The following is a 23,190-nucleotide window of genomic DNA, read 5'->3' as shown; positions in this document are numbered from 1 at the left end:
CATTGCTACCTGGTGCTTCAGGGTGTAAGCCCTCCTCCATACACATAACTGGCAACTGCACTGGCCCTGTGTTTTTCTGTACTGGTGTGCCCTGGCCACCAGGCAGGCCAGCTCAGATCAGTGCTTGCTAGGAGACCTCTGCACTGCTCTCTGCACAGTGGAAGTATTCCAAGTGCGAGGTTTGCTGTCATCTGGTTGTTGGTTTAGGCTCTGAGGAGTGAAGATGTGTATGTCTTGTTATTTACCTTTGCTTAAAGGTAATGGTGACCGTTTGCAGCGTCTGTATTTATGATACTCTTCTGTAGAAACTTATTAAGCTCTTAGCCTTTGTGATATCTATGGCAGGAATTTTGATAGATTACGCATCTGGGAAAAATCTTTTCCCTTGTATTTATAATGGCTTGCTAAGGGGTTATTAAGTATACCTGGATTGTTTTTTCTTTGGAGCAATATTTTTATGTCTGTCTTCAGGACTATACACTCACAAGATTTCCCATCTCTCTTCATATGGATCGCCGTCATCTGTTACTTTTCATTTTTGTCAGTTCTTATTCCTTATCCCTTATATTTCTGCTTTTGGAAATTGTAATGAAAACACTTTTGTGTATGTTCTTCATGCTTTACTGTTCCTGTTTTTTTCCTAAATGGTTCATTGCTGGTAACTTGTTCCTCCATGCATTTGTACCTTTTTGTCTCCTCAGTACTAACAAGAGCTGTCAATGTACCAGAATCTAAAAATTTACTGATATGCTTTAATTACAGTGATTACATGGCACCACACTGTTGTGCATCACCGCAACTACATTCTGTTAATCCCTTAGCAGAGCAGGCCATCGAGATCCTAGGTCTAATTGATGCTAGGGCTCAGGATTGGCTTGTGGGTAGTTAGAACAACTGAAGACAGATGCTAAATCAGGTTGTTACCTCACAATCCTGGAGAGTGTTAATAATGGTTTTGCTTAGGTGCTGGTAATCACAGAATCACAGGTTGGAAGGGACCTCAGGGATCATCCAGTCCAACCTTTCTAGGAAGAGCGCAGTCTAAACAAGATGACCCAACACCCTGTCCAGACAACTCTTGAAGGTGTCCAACGTGGCCGAGTCAACCACTTCCCTGGGGAGATTATTCCAATGGGTGACTGTCCTCACTGTGAAAAACTTCCCTCTCGTGTCCAACCAGAATCTCCCCAAGAGCAATTTGGGTCCATTCCCCCTTGTCCTCTCCATGTGACTCCGTGTAAAAAGGGAGTCTCCATCTTCTTTGTAGTTACCCCTTAAGTACTGGTACACGGTGATGAGATCCCCTCTGAGCCTCCTTTTCTCAAGGCTGAACAAACCCAGTTCTCCCAGCCTAACCTCGTATGGCAGCTTCCCAGTCCTTTGATCATCTTGGTGGCCCTTCTCTGGACCCCTTCCAGCCTGTCCGTATCCTTTTTGTACAGCGGGGACCAGAACTGTACACAGTACTCCAGGTGTGGCCTGACTACCCTTCCTTTACAGCTTTCTCCATACTCTGCAAAGTTCCTAGGCAAGATAAGTTCTCAGGAGTAAAGGGAGAACTGAGGCATGGAAACTGACCTTTTCTAACATGTGTTTCCTGGATGGTGACAGATGTTATTATACTCACCTTATGCATGAAGAGGAATGCAAATATTTTTATTGCTGTCAAAAGATTCCTTTAGGAGGAAAAGCACTGTTTGAAACTGCTACATTCAGAAATGGAGTTGGTTTTGAATTTTGTGTAAGGGCCCATTGCCATAAAAAAAGAGAAATAGCCAAGAAAGAGAAATTTTGTTTTTCTATGTTAACATCTAAGATGGCCTAGTGTGACTCTAGAATTCTGACTTTTCTTTAACAGCTTTCCTTAATATTGCTGAAGTAGAATCAGGAGACACATTTTGTTTGCGTCTGTCTGTCTTCCTTTCCATTTTTCTTTCTACAGCTTCTCCTTGGTCTGCTGAACTGTGTACACCTTTTTATATTAAATTAACATACTTTCAGTGTATTAATTTAGTACCCTGGGGACTTTTAGCCTAGACATAGCTAGGGTTTTTGTTTAGTCCTGAAACACTTCAAATTCAGGCTAGCAGGAGATTTGTAGGCATAAAAAGATATTTGCAGCTGGAGGCAGTTACTTAGATCTTGAAATGTCCTGAATTCCTCCTGTAGTTATTTGTGCCTCAGTATTGATAATGCAAAAAGAGAACAGGTCTTATCAAATACAAAAAAAAATTCTGCGACACTCTTTCTAAAGTGTGCAGACACTATTATGACACATTTTTGTAGGACTTCTCAGTACAGCTCAGGAGTTGTAAGAATCAATTAGTCTGCATGCTGTTTTATTAGATTTCATTGTTTACAGCTCAGCAAAGCAACTCTTGTCACTTCTACTCCCAGCCTTTTCTCTAAGCACTGGTATAATCTTCCCACCTCCCACCCCCAAAATATGAAGAGAATCTACTTCTATAAAATTTGATAGTTGAGAACCACTCAACATACATGTATCTATTCATTATCTGCTTTTGTATTGAAAAGTGAGAAGAGGTACATAAAGTAACATAACTCAGCTAGAAAACTGTATCCACGGTCTTTGACAGCCCAGGAAAGATTCTCAGAATGAATATGTAACTTCTACTTGAGACAGCAATATGCCATTAATTTCTGTTTGTTACCTAAGAAGTATTCAGTGTACCTGCACACAATTTTAATCACCAAGATCATTAATGTTAAGAAAACTACTTTTACATCTACTAGTAAGGTATAGATCTGGAGTAATGAGACACTAGCATTAGGTGTTTGTCTCCAATAAGTAAATGTAAGACAAACAGGCTGGGAGCTTAAAATAGGGTTTAACATACACAAATCTTCATCCTGCTTCAAATATGGAGCTCATTTCCATTGTGCAGGTCACTGAAAAGGAATCACTAAACTTTTACCCTAAGTCTTTATGGTATCTGGCTGCTGTTTCATTTCTAGTACAGTGGCACAGATTTTATTCTGCCAGGAATTGGGTATAGTGTTGAATACTGAATCAATACTTCACATTTTCAATCCACTGCTTTGCTTGTTCTCCAGTAAAATCCTCTTCATGTTGGTACTCAAGTATGAGTAACCAACAAAGATGGGTTTTCTTAGGCTGTCAGCAAGACTTGTGCTGATGAGCTAGAACACTTAATTTAAAGTGGGAACTTTACCATTGTCTTCAATGGGCAAGAGTTTCACATAGATTTTGACATTGACTTGGAGTCTACGAAGAAATGAAGCTAAGTGCTAACAAGAACCAAAGTTGAAGAGGAAAGAAAATGACTAAAATTTGGGTTTGTTTTTTTTTTTTTGTGAATACTGAATACAGCTTGGTTTTGTGTGCGTGTACTGAAGCTTGGTTGTAAAGATTGCTCACATGGACACACAAGATTGAGTAAATAGAGGGAAGTAGGTAGGTGGTTCTGGCCTTGTTCACTGCTGGGAGGGGTTGCAGTAGATGAGACCACATGCTTGTACCTCCCTTTCCTCCTTCCCCAATGTAGTTACATTCACACAGTGCATAACACTGTTGGTGCTTAGAGGTCGTCTGCTTTTTGAGGAGCACCCCAAATGCCAATTAAACTTTTTTATTAAAATGACAATAATCTGTATTAATTTGTTGTGAGCAGAAGGGGCATTTTGTTGGCTGAAGTGTGCTACGATATCATCCTTGTTTCCTTTTTCCCCTGCCAATGAGTCTTTGAACTGCTCTGCAGGGCCTGCTGCTAAGATCTTCCTGAGATGCATTTCTCCATCTCCGCACAGAATGATTGCTGGGATGCCAGTGCAGTGATGGGGGTTTGTACCAGGGATGACTGTCAACAAAAAATGGTGGTTAGTGTCAGTAACTTGTTTCATCTGGCACGTGATCCTGGCTGTTTCAAACCAGAAGGGAAACTGAAGTGGCAGCCTGGAGGTGGCAACCACAGACAGGGTGTGGAGACTGTCATCCCCTGTTGCTTAAACTGAGTTCTGTGTTCTTTCGTCTGCTATTTCTGCAAGATCCAGAGAAGATTTTTGTGTGTTATATAATCAGGTTTCTTAGCAGTTCATATTTCGATATGTCTAGCCAGTCATGGTGACCTGTACACTTGGATTCTGAAGTATGCATCATGCATGTGATGTTTTTTCTGCTTATTTTTGACAGTAATTGGATGAAAACTGCTTACACCTGGAAAAGTGAATGCACTGACATCTTAAAGTGAATGTTCTTTAACAGCATTTAGGACAAGCTCATAAAAAGTTTTATTAATAATAAAAGTCAAATGACTAGAACATAAACATTACTACAACAGTGTGTGCTAATTTAATGTACTGTGGTTTTACTGTTGTTTATTTAGGTTATAATTTTTTATTTTTAAAATGAATTAATGGATTTATTATTATGCTCTTTCAAGGTTGCAAGTGGACACCATCCAAATTTATGTATTGTTTATGGTACTACAGCCATCAGTCAGTATTTAGCTGCAGCTGTGAGGCTATTTCTAAAGCTTACAAATAATTTAATTTTAAGATTTCCATCAGGTATTTTGCAGCTGGCACTGCGAAATGTCTGTCTGAATCTGTAGTCTTAAATGTCCTTCATATAATGTATTATCGACTCTTTTCAGGTTTTGCGCTGTGGTTACCAATCACAATTACTGAAAAGTTATTATTGGAAGGTGTCGAGAGACGTCCTCTGTAAATACGTTCTTTGTATATTTTTTGGCACACAAGTGTTGTTATAACAAAATTGCTATTTGTAATTTCACCATGATGTATTTCTGTTAAGGTAGTGTCAGCCTCTTGGAAATAGGATAAAATAAGGGTCATGTTGTTTTCCAGATTAAAAAAATTGTAACACCTATCCCTGAAAAAATTTAGTGTAGCACCTATTTAAGTTCATTCTGAAAAAAAAATTCAGAATTAGGATAGCAAAAGAAGAACTTTTTTTTAATATAGAATCAGATTTTGCTTTCGGTAGCGTCTCTTTGTACTTACTTAAATGGCTGTGAGGACAGAACTTGGTCCAGAAAATGCTCTTACAGTTACAAAGTTAGGTGTTCAAAAGTCAAAAAGCTATAGGTACAAAGTAGCCTATTAAACATTAGTTAGGACATTGTTCATAGCATTTATTGCCTTTAATTATGTGAGCGCATTCTTTCCCACTCCCCACACCCCCCACCAAGAACCTGCCCTCATTAGTACACAGGGTAAATAGTGTTCAGTTAATTAGCGGTTATTTGATACTTTGTTTTGTGTTTGAGTTTGTGATTGCATTATTTATGTACTGAATGCCATTCAAATCCTGTTGAGAAAACAGAATTATTAATTTCCTAATGTGCATTTCTGTAGAACTCCTTTCTGTATTGAGTGCTCTCCAAACATAATTTTATTTTATCATCATTTTACATACTAGTGTTTAGCAATATTAGGGGGAAGCATTTCTTCCTCTTCTGATACCACTTTACGACATTACTTTTCATAACACTTACAAATATACAGTATTTTTTACATCCATATTCAAACTCCCTTAAATTTCAGATGCATCTGTGACTGCTGAAATGTCTGCAGGTCAGCTGTAAGGTCTTTCATGGAAAGTGCAATACGAAACTCATGAGTACTTCTGAAAAGTGTGTTTTAAAAGCCTTCTAGCTTTTTGCCTGAAAATTTCAGGGTGGGAACCTGAAATTACCTAAATTCTCTAGACCAGCAATCAATCAATATCACTGTCCTATCTCTCCCTGGAATCCTCTCCTCATTCCCTGGACTTTGGTTATTACAAGAATAACTGAATTAGAATACAGTAAACACCACCTTCTTTAAGTACAAAACCACAATGCCCGAGTAGGTCTAACTTGTGCACTGTCCACAGTACAGATCAATTTAAAAGAAATAGTCGACAATATACTACAAAGGAGAAAGAATGCTTTTGAGTGTTTGATTTTATGTGACCTTAATTAAGTCATTATAAAACTATTGCTTTCCCAGGCTCCTCATCCTAGCCTTGGAGTCTTTACCCAGTGACTCTTACTTTTCAGTCTTGGCCCCTTGAATATTGGTTATTCACTTCTGGAGCACTCTGCAGTATACATGGGATCGTGATCAGGATCCCACAGATGCTGTACAACAGCATGTTTGTTGAGTTAGCTATCTCTCACAATATGGAGTTCAAGCAGGCCTTGTATCTTTTAAGTCAATGTTACCTCAGATGTGGAAAAAGAGGTGGTAACTTGATCCAGAGTAGAGTGGCATAGACAGCTATTGCATAATACAGCAGAAAGTCTCCTGGTAGCTATTAAGCCATCAAAATAATTTCAACAAATCTGAACTGACAAGTTTCTTAATATTTTACCAGTACTTTACTTCATGTAAAGTACTGATAATTGATAATTGCTTTTTTGACCCAATACTGGGAGCTCTGTAGCTTGATTGATTGTATTATCAAACACAGCCCTGCACAGTTGTCTTGTCTTCCAAACCCCAAGCCTGCATCCTTTTTCCATTTCTCACTTCCCTGTACCTGGTTCTATTCTCTTTCCTTTTGTCCAGCTCCTCACCCATTGTTTGCTGTATTGACATTCAGGGAGACTTTTCTTCCTCAAGCCCACATTTCTTACCTGCTATAGTAAATTGAAAAGATCAGTCACAGGGATGTTTACTGAAAAAGGATAAATACAGTTCCATCTGAAGATCTGTCTAGGCTTGTTCCTCTCCACTAGCCTTTGTATTTTTATTCCTATCTGCAAAACCGTAGCTTTACAATAGCTGTACCTTGCATTTAAAATAACATACAGAATTTCGTCTAATAAAAGAAAGTGGAAATTGGTGGCATGGTATTTCCTTATTCCTGAGGTTTTAGGTTGTTTGTCCATTTGTTTTCTTAACTCTGTTTTATTTTGCCAATTTTTTTCCCCCAGCTTGATATCAGATGCTAAGATCTTCCTTAGAGCAAATTAAACACTGTGAAACAGTCAAGTAGGAGGGCAATGATCACTGTCATCAGAGTTGATGACCAGTTAAAGATATTTCCAAGTAGATACCATTAAAGAATTACTCTTTTTCCCTAGGTAAGCCACAAAATGAAAATCCTGGAGACTCTTTGTCTTACATCTATGAAGCAGTTCTTGCAGATGGTGAGTTGAATTCCCCTTGCATTTACTCAAATAAAGCCAGTACTCTTCAGAAAATTAAATTTGTTTTCTTGCATCTTGTCAGACATGAAAGGCGATAAAATAACCTTACCATAACATACAGCTGTGTAGAGGAACATGCCTTGTTTTCAAACATCCACCCACACATCTATACCCACACAATCTTGTGAGGAGTGTGAAAAGGGGAGGAGATACAGCAGGGACGTTTCCTTTGATTTCAGAATATAAAAAAAAGAAAGACATGGAGATCTTTCTTTTCTGTTCCCAGCATGAGGAGTTTTGCTTGCAGTAAAGAGAGGATTTATTTGAAATTTCAGATAAATCTGTCCTACTCACATTACATTTGCAGCATCATGCATTGGCAGCCAGTGGTTGGGAGAAGCCCTGCATCACAACTTCAGCACCTGTTGACATTTACCATTCTGGTTTATTTATATTTGTGAAAGCCCATAGAGTCTTAGTAAGGAAAACAGACTGCAAAAATCTCCACTTGCTTTTAGTAACGAGCTACATAACATGTTTCCTATCCCCAGTTCTTACGTAAACAACATCAGGGGAGGTTTAGATTGGATATTAGGAAAAAATTCTTTACTGGAAGAGTGGTCAGGCATTGGAACAGGCTGCCCAGAGAGGTGGTGGAGTCACCATCCCTGGAGGTGTTCAAAAAACGTGTAGACGTGGCACTTCAGGGCATGGTTTAGGAGGCATGGTGGTGTTGGGTTGACTGTTGGACTTGATGATCCTTAGAGGTCTTTTCCAACCTTTATGATTCTATTTTGGGGTTGATACTGTTGTGAAGTGATTAACTTAACAGCACCAGCATGCTGTCTGATGGAAACGACAAGTAAGTTATTTTGGAATTCCTGGCATACCAGTTCTGTACTGCTGGTTACTCTCAGGTTACTGGCTCTGTGGTCTGTTTTGCTGGCAAGGTGTAAAGGCAGAAGGATGCTGCAAGTGCACTGTCTCTTCCTCGCTGGCACAATTTCAATATACATGTCAGTGATGTATGGAGTTTAGAATTTTAGATTCTTCAGTTAATTACAAGACACGAGCATCAACCTGTGTGCTTTTAAATACTCCAGTCATTCCTGCTTACTATTCTTTGGTTCACAATCCAGAACAAACTTGGAGTATGTGAATTGGATCCCTTTCTGATAAAACTAAAAGGCAAAGTGCACTCTGGGAGCTCACTGGGTGCACTTCATACACTAAAAGGTGTGCATTCTACAGGTCCAGACTAGAACTAGTTGGAAATATGCCCCTTTGAAATATGTGTAGTGTTGAAGGGAGTATTTAGCACCAACCATTTCTCTCTACTAAACCTTCTTCTATTAGTCCTCCCTTCCTTTCTGACAGGGACTGTTTGTGACTCTCTTAGCATCTCAGGTGTACTGGTGTGATCTCAAGCAGAAAACTGCAGTAAAATACTTTTTTATCCCTACAGAGCTACTGTCAAGGTTTCTAAGGGTGTCTCTTGGTCCTGTGTTGAATGTGCCATGGGTCAGTGCATTGAAGAAGTTTGTTGGTATAAAGGCGACTTTTTGTCATTACTGGCTCATCATCCAGGTGCTTAATAAGCTGGCATCACTGTTCCTCTCATTCATGATCATGATGTCCAAAAAACGAGACAGTAAAAGAGGGAATGGTCAGAGAAAACAGAGAATCCCAAGAAAAGAAAGGACTGGGGAGGTGTTCCGCCAAGCTACTCCCACTTTAAACCTTGACTTTTTTTTATATTAATCCTTTTCTGCTTTTACATGGGGACTTGAAGAGCACCTTTAAGTCAAAGTTTACCATCAGCTGAATGGTTGATGTTGTAATAAAGTGAATTGAAGATTTTCTAGCCAGGAAAGGCTTGGATTAAAAGCAAAAATTTCACTTGAAATCTTTGCTGAAGTTGCCTGGACCACAGTTCTTAGTCAGCTTTTGGCAGTCATCTTGATAGCACTGCTTGTATGTAGCCTCTGCTGGCTAATGATGTCTAGTTATTGCTAAGAGGACTAAAGAGGTTCTCAATTGCTGTGATGAGTGAAAGGGACAATTAGAAAAGAGGGATTCCCAACAGTTGTGTCCCTTATGTGAGGTTAAGACTGATCCCAAATGAGTGTAAGGAAATACATGGTCAACATTTCTTCTGTGGTGGTGCAACAGGGAGCAGTTATCTGATACCACTGCAGAGCTTTGGAGGGAAAAGTAGACCAAGAAGTGAAATTACGTCAGTTTCCAAGATTCAGCATATCAGTCTTTATAAAGCCAGGAAAGGTAAGAGAGCAGATGCAAATGACCCAGTATTTGTGCCTGTAGAAAGTAGGTGAACCTTCAGGTAACCAGACAGGATTTGACTTTGGACAAATTGTGAAAAATACGTCTCCAAGGACTCTCTCTTCTCTTTGCTCCTTCCTAATAAGAAGGAAGTGTACACAGTGCTAACTGTATGTAGGACGCAAAACAGAAGTGTCAGGAGAAATTATAAAACAAGAAAGTATTTTCACTAGAACCCTATAACTTCACAAAAGAACAGCACTTCCTGTAAGGTCTTAAGTGGAAACTGGCATGCCAAAAGCTGAAGTTTGAGTGTACAGATATTGTACAAAAGAAAGGATAAGCTGAGAGAAGATGGAACGTAGACTTGAACTGGAATGAAGGTTGAACAGATCAGAAGTATAAAGCTAAATGAGAAATCTAAAGCAACAAGGGTGGAAAGAGCAGCAAGTGGATGACAGGACATAGGGAGAAAGAAAAAAAACCAAACCAAAACAAACTGAAACAAACTATATCCCATAAAGCAAAGGTAGATGGGGAATGAGCAAGCACTAACAATCAATAAGAAGTGATTGACTAAAGTGAATTGTGCAAGGCCTTGAGGGAAAAGGTCAGACAGTACACAAGAAAATGGAAAAACTGTATGATCACTGAGATCCTTTGGGGAAATATGAGCTACAATCAGATGTGAAAACAATTGATTTGCTAGTGAGTGATGGAAAAGATCCTGTTGTGGAATGCTAATCACCATGATATGAATGTATGAGGACTCATTCCTGTAGGTGATAAGTGAACAAGTCAGCTCTTCAGCCACTCACAAATGTTGTTATGTGTTTATTTTGGGTTTCTGTGTAAGAAAAGCAGACTTATTTTTATGGCTAGAAAGCTGCATTTTGAGAAATTCACTTGTGGTTCCTCAGGAAATTTTCTGCTCCCCAAAGAGCAACTAAGGTTGGAAAAGTTAAGGAGTCTTACTAGGATCTGGGTACACAGCCTCGTAACCATACAGATAAAACGTGAATGCCTTATTGTGGAACTGGCATTCATTATTTTACCTGCAAAATAGAGATAACCTCAGATTTAGATACCCATTAGGTGATATTCAGCTTCAAAAAAGGCTGTTCTCCTGTGAAACAGCTTCGTCTTTTTTAACATTTGCCATTAAGGCTTGAATCCTAGCACTTACTAATGGAACTAATTAGGAATGGGGGAGCAGAGCACAAAAAGATGATTTTGAAGTTTGGTAGCTGTCTGCCTATAAGTTTTAACAGGAGACATCTTTTGGTCCTGCTGAGAGGTCTCAGCAAACTAACATATATGTGCATACCATGTTACCTGTATCCTTTACCAAACTAATCTGGAGAAAAGCCAGCACTTTGTAACAAAATAGATGGCATCCCTTCTGCAGATAAAGAAGAGCTATCAGAGTAGAATCATAGAATGGCTTAGGTTGCAAGGGATCTTTAGAGGTCGTCTAGTCCAACTCCCCTGCAGTGAGCAGGGACATCTTCAACTCGATCAGGTTGCTCAGTACCTTTGCTATGCTATTCTTTCCTATAATGCCATCTGAAATCCTATTTTAGTAAAACATGCCTATTTTGGGGTCTAGGTGTTTGATAAAAGGACAGTGCCTTAAAAGATAATGACCTCAGATTACTTTCCTATTCATAACCCTAGTAAAAGGAAAATAATCAGGAGTTAGAAAGCAAGCATGGCTTTCAGATGTGTCTAAAAACATTACTCTTGATGGTGTTCCTCAGAAAGGAGCACACGTTTTAGCCTGCTTTAAGGGTCAATAGATTTTAGCTATTTCAAACCAAAAGCCGGAGTAAATTGCAAAGCAGCATGTCCCCTAGTGAGTCAGTCTTGGTAACCACTCACATCACCCCCCCACCCCCCCCACCCCCCCCTTCTTTAATACCAAATGTGTCTGGCATGAGTCTTTCTGCTGACAGCAGCTGTGGCAGCATGGCATGGAGAGATGTGGTCTCTTAGATAGAAAAGTCCCATGTAATTTAGAGCTGTACAGATTAAGAACAGCATCGTAAATTTCACCCAGGCATTGGTACCCTGTGCAGGTATTGGAGCTCTCCTGTCATACTCAGACTGATACGCTATTTGGTGAATGAGCTACTACAGTTCAAGCTAGCTGCTGTTACCAGAATGATTTAAAGGATGCTATAACATGGAGTATATTGTCTTGTGTCAGTAAATGTTTGGATACTATTAATGATATGTATCCTGTACTTTGAGTCAGGCAAAGGCTGAGAATGCCAGCTACCAGCGTCTCTCCCCCTAGGCTCTCCCAATGCAGTTGTTAAAGGACTTCTCAGTTATGTTAAACTTCATGACCTTCCAGACATGTAATTTTTTTACTTTGACCATAAAGAATATTCTTCATCAAGATAATAGCTTCAAACATGGCCAAGAGGGGAGAGTTTGGCTCCCCACTAGTAGTTCCTTGAGGGTGATATCTGTAAAAACTTGAATCCCTATTCAGCCTGAAATCTGAGCCTTTGGCCTGCCTGCCGCGTGTGCTTCACTGAAGTATGACTTGATTCTAAAATGCTCCCCTCTACCTGTGTTCTTTTATATCTATATAATACAAAATGCAGCCACATGCCATTCTGTGTCCAATGTGTCCAGTGTGCAGTTTGTGCAGGCCAGTTATAAGAGGCTTGAATAGTAGTTTAGAGATAATAGAGCCACTAGGCAGCTGTAGCTAGCCCCTTTGGAATAAGAGGGAAGTTGCAGGACTATTTTATCAAGCAAACACATTTTGGAGGTCTGCTCACAACCCAGGATGCCTCTGCTATCAGTCCTTTTGTCTTCAGCGGTAATTTGAGTCAGTAGAGGGAGGATAACCTGTCTCTGTTGTTGTAACAGCATGTCTCAGATTTTGGGCTTCACTGAAACAGAGGTGATATGTGTGTGCTGATACCACATAGAAATGGAACAAAAATGCCAAAGTGTTCTTATTGTGGTAGAACTTTAGTAACTCTGAAGTGGATAGATGGACTCTTTAATAAAGCATTAGGCTTTAATAACTGAGAACTGCTGGTGCACACAGACGGCCAGACAGACTTCAGTTTACTTTTCCCTGGAGAAGAGGCAGGATGAAAGTATGAAGAATGTAGAAACTGGAAATAACAGGCCTAGGCTCCATAAACAGTTCTGCTCAGCACCTAAATGACCTCAGGCAGGTAGTTATTTCCAAACTAATCAGTGTGCCTAATAGTTTAGAAACTCTTTGGGACAGTCTTACTATGTGTCTAAAGCTCAGCAGAATGGTCATTAGTGCTACTGCTGCAGCTGAAAATCATAGCTTTGATTGCTGTAAAAATAATAACATGAATTGATAAATTCTGGTAAAAGATAAATTTAGTCCCAAAAAGCCTTTAAATATATGCATCCTAACCAAAGTACTGATTGCAGACTTTAAGTCAAATCTTTCTTCCAAGCCACAGACCAGTTAGGAACTACCTTGTCATAGCCTTAGATTGCCTCTGAATATACAGTTAAAATCTTATGAAAGTATATATATGAAGAAACACCCACAGTTTCATGCAAATTATTTCTCAAACATTATTGATAAAATCATAGTAAATGGCTTTTTGCTGTTTTGGGGTTATTTGAAGGCAAGATTTTTGGTTTTTGCTACGAGATCCAATATGACTACACATGATAAGACTCTTATATTGTGTTTAGATGCTTTTATGATTACTCCATTAGGCTACAATTAGAGTGGTAAATTTTTGTGTACAAAAACATAGCTGATAATATAAGAATAGGTGGGTGTGCACCTTTGCAATCAGGTCAATCTTTGCCTACACGTATATAGTAATGCATAAAGCAATAGGTGCAAGGGAGTTCCAGGGGTTGCTTTTATGGGAGAGAAATAGACGTGACTGAAAATTGCAGCACCATCGGTTGCTAAGATGACATAAACACCAACTCCAAATATTCAGAAAAAGAAAAACTGTCCTTCATAGCTTTTAAAGGAACTGTCAAGTTGATGCTTATTTGCAAGAAAAATTGTTCACTGTAAGTAAAGTAATAGAAACAATTTGGAGGCATGGGCAAAATAGGCCAACTCAAAGAAAGCTACTTTTTTTGACAGAACTCAACCATGCAGGAGAAACTGGGACTAAGAATGCTTTTGAGAAAGACAAAGGTAACTGTCAATGTATTTGCAAAAGATAGATGATTCAGCATAGAGAGAAACATTATTTAAAGCATGTTCAATAATGAATATGTTTAGTTTGGTCTGGAATTTATACATGATAGAAAATGAAAGAAAGATTTAAGTTAGATGTTTGTATGTTTGAGTATGTATGTAATAATTTTCTGTGATTTTTTAGAAATCTTCCCATTCCTAAGCCCTCTCTCACCATCGGTAAAAGAAAACTTTTCAGCAGAGCAGAAAAGGGGATTTGCTTTGAAATCATATCTTCGAAAGGACTTACAGTAAAAATTAATAAATCCAATGTTCATGCTGAGGAAAACAGGCTCACTGAATGAAGCCCAGTATGGTGGATGTTTTCTGCCTCCATGTTTCTCTCAGCCTTTCTCAGGTCATTTATAGAGCAATTTGTGCAGTTAGAGGCTGCCTTACAATCGCACTCTGCTGCACTCTCAGCTGAGTTCATACAGCATTTACAAATACCCATACTTGGAGAGGATTAACTTTCATGAATGTCTGTGATAAACTTCTGGTGGATTGCAGGAAGAATATGGTGTGCATAAGTCTTTTTTTCCTGATTTTTCCACATTACAGAAGGTTACTTTTGTTTTTTTCTGTATGGCTCTACTTTCATCCACATTCCTGCAGAGCATTCACACATGTGTTTGACTTTAAGCTTTTGAATTATGAGGAAGTCACTTATACGTGAGCACCTTTCCAATTATACCTCACAGAACCTAGTGGGACCACCTCTGCCTTTATCTCGCATTGTGCTGGGGAGTGGTCCTACCATATTGCATGGGATGACTCTTGCACTTAAATGATCTGCTGAACATAGCCTAAGTGTCCTTCCCTGTAATCCTCTTTATTTTCGTCTTTGACACTGGAACATCCTGTCTTTTCATTCACATGGCAAGTTAACCATGTGTGCTTAATTACCTTTCCATTCCTTTTCATCTGCCTAACATGATTTGCCAGTATTTCTCAACCTCTTATAGTTGTGTGATCTAGGGATAAATGAGGACCTTTTTTGTATGCAGTTTCAGTTCTTCATCTAGCATTGCTTTAGCAAACTTGAGGAAGAACTGGAATTTGTAAAGCTAGCAGGCATTTTGCTTTTGTAAAACCAACTAAATTTTGGCTGTGAGATTCATCCTATGGGTTGCCTTAGAAAACACGTAAATCTTTCATAAGTTTATGTTTTCTGCTATTTTTAATACCCCAAATCTGTCACATACTTTTTTGACTTGAAACATGTAGCAATTACCAAGCAAAGACAGAGGCAATTTATAATCCTCATGTAGACTGCAATAGGGATAGCTAAAGAGTGTATTTGAAAAGTTGGAATTTGGGGGTAGGGGAAGGTTGGATGTGGCATGAAATTTGTTCAGAAGCCATGATACAGCATTAATTGTTGAATCCACAAGAGACAAGAGAGGCTTCATTAAAACTTCACAGTTTATGCGAAGGAATGCAATTTCAAAGTTATTTGATGAATTCAGTTGAAAATGTTAAATTGAAAGCAGTAATGCATTCCAAGAGATTTTGTGTAAAATATACCAAATTGATGTATTGAAGTTACATGAATTAAGACAGAACATTGAAGTAAAATTGAAAACATCAGCACTGTGCCCAATTAAGTGAATAGCTGTTACAATAAACGTGTGTAATATTTTATTATTTAAATATGAGCTTGAATTTAAGATCAGTCCTTTCAATGTGACTGTCAGTAGTAGATATTTATCAAAAGTAAGCCAACAAAAGTAACCTAATGGAAATGGAGAATTACCCTCTGTAATAGACGATAATTCCCAGTAGGACTGCCCTGAATACTCAAGGGAAGATGATAATAGATTTTCCTTTCTTTTTAGCCTCTAGCTCATAGTGCTGTCTAAGCATCATTAGATATAGTTAATATTTCTTATACTTCGATCCTACAAGAAAGGGTCTGGTTTTATTCATCCATTATTTTTGTCATTACTGCTACAGTTTAAGAACCTCACAGATAGGTCACCACTATATAAAATGTTAAAAGAACACACTCACCAAGGAACAACTACCTTTTAATAAATCCTCTTTCAGATATTCCAGCATTATGGTGATGTTCCTTTTCTGTTTCTTTTAAGCTAATCTTCACCTACAGCTCCAAATCCTTGTTAAGTGATCATTTTTCTGAAAGCCTTAGCAATTAGTGGAGCTCCCTAGCCATTGCTTTCAGGTTAAAAGCAAGACCATAAAGAGGATTCACAGTGAATATGTCCAAAATTTAAGTGTTCAAAAGACTTGTACATCAGGCAACACTTTCTGCCCCCATTAAACAAATATTGTCATACGTTGCTCCATTTGTGTTACTAGAATGACATTACTGTAAACCCTTATGAACTACATTGTTTTGGTTAATGCCACCAAGCCAAGGCTTGCTTAATCTCTGATGTATTGCTTATTCAGCATTTATAAATATCACTTCATATGGTTGTTTCATGTTCTACATTTTAGGACAGATAGTGTGCAACTGCAGGTAGGAATCTGAGTGCTAGAGACGTCTGGAGTTTGGTTATTAAATAGAGAGTAGTGATAACACTTGTTATTATCACTGTTATTCTGGGCTGCTGTAAATGGCTTTCACTGTGAGTCAGGTAGACCTGACATTTAGTTAAAGAGGTCTTGCTTGATGTTTTTTAGCTAATAAATTTCTAACCACTTAGCAGGGGAACCTCTCATTCTCTTAAATATCCAAGCTTTGAGGTAAGAGCCACATTTCTTAATAATTTGTCTAAACTCTAGGGCTGTGCAATCCCGATACTGACTGGGTTGAAATCCTGATATTGTAGTCACATCACTAGGCATAATAAAAGCATTAAAGCGCAATTAATGCATGAGGAAAACGTTATCCTAATTTAAACCAACTTGTTAGCACTAGCATTGACCTTCTCAGTAGATGAATTATTGCAGACATTAAAAGGTGGAATTAACTACTGTCTTCTTCAATAAGTAGAGTGCAGACAGTAGAAATAAAGCTGTCATGAACTTCACATAGATAAGAATGCATCCACACGATCCTTGAAGAATGTTCACTGACAGAAAGCTGACATCTGAGAATCCAGTGCCTACCAGATTTGTTATTCAGCCCTTTCATTTTGTCAACCTGATAATGAAGTGCTTCTTGTCTTTGCAAGACTCCTTTGCCTAAAGTGGCAGAAAAAAATTCAGAAGCAGCATGCACCTCATATGTGTTGTCTTCTGAAGTAAATTCTATAAGATTTATGAGTGACTCAAAATATGAACACATAATATTCCCTAAATATGTGCTGTGGGCATACAGTATCCTAACTGTTTTCCTCAGCAAGGGTTCAGGCCTTCTTTTTTTCTGAAGGGCAGTGCTAAATAAAGTCTGGTCTTCACAGTGCTAATCAGAGAAATTGTACTTACTTTTTAACCTGGATTAGTTAAACTGTGTTGAACTGTGAGTAGATTCTAATTCAGAATCAAAATAGCCTTTGTTCAGTGTAGCTTATTTAACTTCCAAAATAAACTAAAGCAAATGGGATTAAAACAACTTTGATTCAAGTATGCCTATACATAGGTTCAGTGTAATTTTACCAATCTGTACTGAATTCAGAGCTTAAATTAAGAATTAGTTTGCCTTAAAGGCATGAGAATATAAGCAGGACTAGGCTGGGGAGATTCTACTAGCTGGTGATGAACACTGAACCTGTCCACCTTAGGTGTTCAGAGAACCTTTAGCTTCCTCAGTGAAACATGGATAAATGATACTAGGGTTTTTTTGGGTTTGTTTTTCAATTTTTTTTCTTTTTTTTCCTGAGACCTCTCTAACAATCAACGCACATCTCTGGGGAAGAAAATATTCTACATCAGACAGAGCATACCCAAATTTCTGTACTACAGTCCCTGGCATAACTTTACTTAGCAGGCACATTTATTATAGAAGTTTATTAAATCTATGTCTTCTTAAGAAAGGCAAGGTTAGTAAGGAAGGGGAACATTCTGTATCAGACAAACTGGTACATATGGGGGAAATAAAGGCAAGCAAGAAGTGAGAAAACTAATTGTAAATTATCAATACTGATGCTGAATGGAAAGAGTTCTGTGCCACTTAGGAGCACTACGTGGTTTGTGTACCTCAGTCACTTGGGCGCTTCTGGAAAAAACTCAAAATGGCTGTTGTACTTGTTTGAGCAAAGCCAAATTGCTACTGTTCTGTATTCTGCCCATCACTAATTTATATTAATATTCTATATCCATTTAAGAGGAAAAGATGTGCCTGAAAAGTTGTGTCATTGAATGTAATTGATTGTGAGTCTTCCATAATTTACAGTAATACAAGATACTGTTGTTGTCTCAGGATATTTTCTCACCAGCTAGTCAAGATTTTTTAACTCTGAGTTGTTTGGAATTATATCATTAATCTAAGTCGGTGACTGCAATACACTGGGTAATCCTGCATGATGAAGAGCTGCGGCAGTCCTTTGAGATGGGTGGCAAGAGCATTTTGTACAGGGTAATAGAGTGTCTGGAAAGCAGTAGTAATGATACAGCTGAGAAGTAGCAGGTGTGAAGAATAGCTTTTCTAAAATACAGGCTTAGTCAGAGCTCTGCAGACGCAGTTGTCAGTTCTTTTATATTTCCTCATTAAAATTCTGTGATTTGGTGAAGGATTCACTTTTGCTTTTGGGCCTTTACTGGTACAGCAAAACAGAAAAGAAAGTGGTTGCAAGCTATCTGTATGATTGGCACAGCATTTCCAAACCCAGAATATCCTACACAAAAATGTATGCCTTCAGTCCATCATTTTTTCCATGAAGGAAGGCAAAGACTATGTAGTCTGTGTCAAGAAAATCTGCATCTACTGTCATAGTTTCCTGTTCATAGGTATCACTGCCGTCACATAAATCCTTCCTGTGGACAGGTGGGCTGACATTGTAGACATTTAGCATGTCTTGTTTACATATAGGGAAAGTAAGAGCAATAAAAACCCCAGTTTATCCCAGTGTAGGAGAGTTTGTTCTTCTGAGATTACAAAACCAGCTGATCTCTGTGACCTTGTTGGTCATGACGACTTTGGCCTAAAGGCCGTGTCCCTTTTGACTTTAGTAAGATGAAGCATATGAGAAGAACCTGCTCATATAAATAAAGGCTGCATGATCAGAACTTCAGAGGCAAGCTCTTTATCAAAGGGGGAAACCTCACCACATTTACACAAAAAGGAATTTTGTCAGGCTTTCATGTGGTGCCCTTAATGTGACTCCAAATGCCATATGAGTAATATGTTGGAAACCACGTCATGTTTTGTCGTTCTGGAATTATTAACAGCGTCCTCATTCCACATTATTTATTTCAGATCACCAGGCTAGCTCTGATGTGAACTTGTCAGATGTCAGGGGAGCATCAGAAAAAACAGACCTCAGTTTCAAAACAGAGGTACTTTCTGAAACATTAGAAACTAACAAGCAGTCGATTTTGGTGCTTCCAGGAAGAATATCATGTGAGGTAAGGTTTTTGGATGCTAAAATCTTTGGGATAACAGTCAACGTTCTTCTCCTCTTCCTGCTGCAATCTCATTCATACTATGACAGTTATGAAAGCAAATAGCATATACGGGGCCAAAATGAGAGTGCTTCAAGACTGCAATGGGATTTATTTTGCCTTTGTGTCACGTCCACCCTGCAGCCCAAAGATTTGCAAATAAAAGTTTTGAGACAGCCTCTGAGGGATTTTATCTCTATTAGAATTATTTGGCACCTGTCTACTACTGTCACGTGGACCTTGTAGTTTAGAGGGAGCATGTAGTCAGGAACTTCCTGAGAGATGCAGAGTGTCTCTTGGCAAGAATCCATAATGGGGTATACAGGTATATGCATGTGTGCCCATACCAGGAGTTACAAAAGTGCTTGCGTGAGCATATACCTTGTCTGATTTTTAAATTAAATCACAAATATTTATACGTACATATCGGTATGCATACACGATGGACACAAATGTTCATATGTGTTTGTTTTTAATCAGACCTGCTGTGAGAAAATATGTGAAAATGTAAACAGAGGAAGTACAATATCCAGCACTGCATTCCTTTATATAAGTGAATGGCCACGGTCATATATGAAGGTTGCGGTGTGCGTGGAATGTCACATATCTTGCTTGCTATCTGTCTTTCAAAGATGACTTACACTCATTATTTCATTGCTGAGATTAGTACAGTTCCAAGGAAGTAACATTCCCTTTGGTTCAGGAGGCAGTAGAGGGGTATTGTCTCATGCTACCTGATGCTTCTGTCTTACTTTACTATCAGTTCACTGTAAGAGTTTAAGTGGGTCTAAAGTATTTTAGGTTCTTCTTCTTAGGCTGAATGTAATTCTTCTAGACTATAGAGTAGAATAGCCTTAGAAAACGCATTTAAAATACTGTTTTAAAATATTGTTAGGTAAGCTGAAATTAAAATACTACATTAATTGTGTCATTTATGTCAGTAAAATACTATATGATAATACTGAGATGGCATCATGTTTTGGTATTATGTTTTTTTTGTATGAAGCTGTTAGTAAAGGAACTTTCCTTCCAACTTATGGGTTTTTTGCATTTGCCTTTTACACTTCCAGTATAATTTTCTGAAGGACTAATGGGAACATATTTTAATTTTATAGAACCCTGGTGAGATATTCATTTTGTTGAAAGATGAAATAGGTGATGAAACTTTAGAAATTGAATTCATAGCAGATAATCAACGAATTAGGATACAGCCACCCTCTTGGAATAAGAAGGTCAAGTACATGAAAGCCTTAGGTAAGAAAAACATTCTTTACCTTTAAGTAAATAGAAAATTTTGGACTCCCTTCACTTTTTCTGATAAGTAGATTCACTTCCCACTATTCTGTAGGTGTTTCCTGTACATGTTTTTTGCACACAGAGGTTTATTAATAATGCAGAAAAGTGAGGCCTTGTGATTTATGGGAAACTAGGTTCTGTTAGATTGGTTTTGTGTGGTTAAATGGCAGGTGGCAGTCCTAAAATGGCATTGATTAGTCACGGATTAACATTCTTCAAAATCACTGCCATAAAATGCAAAGCTAATACTACTTTCTTATTACTGTATTACTAAAATGTTTCATTTTATGTTTAATGCAGTAAATTTGGTTATACTCCTCTATAATTCTTGCTGACACAGGAAATAATTTCTTTTCTTTGTTCATGTCCATGCCATTTCTCTGTATCACACAGCTCTGCTAGTTTCTAATGATTTTTTCAACTGCTCCATCCGTAACTATTTGCCAACAGTTTCAACTAGTGCACAACAGTTTCTCTTAGGAGATCTGTGCAGATTTAAGGGCCACACCTAACCCCAGTCACTTTATGTGAGTTAAGAATTAAAAATTTTTCACCTAAGTACTCAGAGTGAAGCTTGCTACTGCACTGCATGCTGTGAATTCCCAAAGGAACTTATATAATATTTTATTCTAAAACTATTGCAGTACAACATTAGATAGGAAGAAATATATATGTATCGGCTGCGGTTTTCAACAGTGGCTTCTTGGAGCTGTGTTTGGGTAATTCTGTGGCCTGATTTTCCTCCTGAACACTGTCCTGAGGTGAAAGCCACATATGGTCTGAGAGTTCTTTATCACTATGATGGTGCAGAGAGTTTGTTTTTAGAGTCAGTCCTGATTGGAAAGTACATGACCAACAGGAAACTTTCATCTGTAACTGGATTTCAGAGGAGGAAAGCTGAAATCCTCATTCACAGATCGTAAAAGATTCTTCCAGAATTATTCTGCGAGAACATTGTTGATCACAGGAAGGTTTCTGTAGTGGATGAAGAAATAAAATATGAACAGTAAATGAAATATCATGAAAAATTTGGCAGAGAGCTGCAGCTCAAGTTTAATTTTGTTTCTTGTGTCATTTTTATTTAATACTTCTCTCTGTAGGCTTTTTTCTGTTCCAAATCTGGAAAAGTTGGAAGTTTGGGAGTACCCTTTTCTAATAAGGGTCCAGCTGATCTGATATTATAAGTAAAAAGTGTTTTAAAAACAAAACAAACAAATAAAAAAAACCACCAAAAACCCCAACAAACATTTGGGCATTCCCACTTAAGTGTTTTAAGTTTATGTTCTATTAATTTAGGGTTTTGGGCCTCTTCTCCACTTTCAGGATTGCCCATTTTTATCACTCTTTGGTGGGCAGAATTAGGATTTTAAGAAAACCACGCTAGTGCTGGTATGGTACAGCAGGATGCCTGGCACAATGAATACTAATGAATTATAAACTGTGCTCATAAAGAGGGCTCATGCTGCATAAACAGAGCAAGTCATACTTAAGTAGCAGTCTGTACAAATGCCTCTTTCCTTTGCTTTTACTAGGTAAACAACTGGAATGGAAGTAATTATACTGCAATTTCTGCAGCCTAGTTCAAATCCAATTTTGAGAACCTTGCCTGCAATTAAGAAAAATGTTTCAAAAGATGAAGAGCAATTCCACTATTTGTAATAAATGAACTTTTCCTTAATTTGTAGGCATAAGGGAGCTGATTGTAGGTCATCAGTCTATCAAAGGGAAGTTGGAAATTTGAAGCATACTGTTTTCATCTCCTTTCTAACGTGCAGCTATACAATAGCTTTGTTTTATACAGGTTTACAGCTATGTATTTTCTTCTGTCAACTTTTTAATGTTAGACTGAAAGACCTGGATGAAAAAATGACTACACTGAACCGTCTATGAAATACAAATCCAATTCATCTACTCTGTGTTTCCTGTGATATTTTCCTTTTCTTTTACTCATTCCCTGAGCCCTCTGGTCTGGGACTGTGAAATATTTTCAGCTACTGTTCTAATTTGTGTTTTATAAGATTTTCCTGCTGGCCCTGTATATATAAATGTCTACTGTGGGGGAGTCATTAAGACCACAGCACAGATTGAGTACTATACTGCACTAGAGGAGATTGAGCACAGTTTTAAGAAAGTGGCTGATCCAATAGCTTTCACTTGTCAGGTAAGTTGACTTCTGCATTTTTAATTAAAAAAAAAAAATAGAATATAAGTGCCTATATGAGCTAAGAGATAATACACAATCTTTTGATTGAACAGAAATGAGTAATGGCTCAATAACAGGCTTAAGATTACAGAGGCCTGTCTTTGAGGTGTCTAGCTGTAAGCAAATCAGGCAAGTGAAAACAAATTGTCTCTCTTTTTTGTTTTTGTTTAGAGAGTGATATATACCTCCTTTGTGCTATATATGCCTAATGAACAACATCCTGCATTACAGAGGATGAAAGTAATAACGAACAGTAGGGATATCCCTCTCTGTTTAAAGTCTTCTTTTTAGTATGTTCTAAAACCAATAGAAGCAAGTAATCTTAAATCACATTGTATTTGGAGGATTATTATTCATTCACCAGCAAACAGAATTTTTCTGGCATAGCTTGTATGGAAGACAGTAGGTTCCTATTCATATAGAGTCCATTTACAGCTGCTGAATTATCATTCATGTGGTTTGCTGGTTGCCATGCAGATTCTTTGCATATATTTAGAAGAGTTCAGGTTTTGAGCTGGGTTTCAAATCAGCACAGCAGGCTG

General features: G+C 38.1%; 1 protein-coding gene across 2 annotated transcripts in view; it reads left to right on the top strand.

Moving 5' to 3' along the window:
- BANK1 (B cell scaffold protein with ankyrin repeats 1) overlaps positions 1 to 23,190 on the top strand; it is a 152,688-nt gene that overhangs the window by 24,197 nt on the left and 105,301 nt on the right. For both annotated transcript variants that reach the window (XM_075090733.1, XM_075090732.1), the window contains exons 3-6: positions 7,074 to 7,139; positions 18,965 to 19,113; positions 20,265 to 20,403; positions 22,464 to 22,606. In XM_075090733.1, coding sequence (XP_074946834.1) covers positions 7,074 to 7,139; positions 18,965 to 19,113; positions 20,265 to 20,403; positions 22,464 to 22,606 — 497 coding nt within the window. The remainder of the gene's footprint in view (positions 1 to 7,073; positions 7,140 to 18,964; positions 19,114 to 20,264; positions 20,404 to 22,463; positions 22,607 to 23,190) is intronic.

This window comes from Phalacrocorax aristotelis, chromosome 4 (assembly GCF_949628215.1).
Source record: "Phalacrocorax aristotelis chromosome 4, bGulAri2.1, whole genome shotgun sequence".
NCBI lineage: Eukaryota > Metazoa > Chordata > Aves > Suliformes > Phalacrocoracidae > Phalacrocorax > Phalacrocorax aristotelis.
This window is presented reverse-complemented; position numbering and strand designations above follow the sequence as displayed.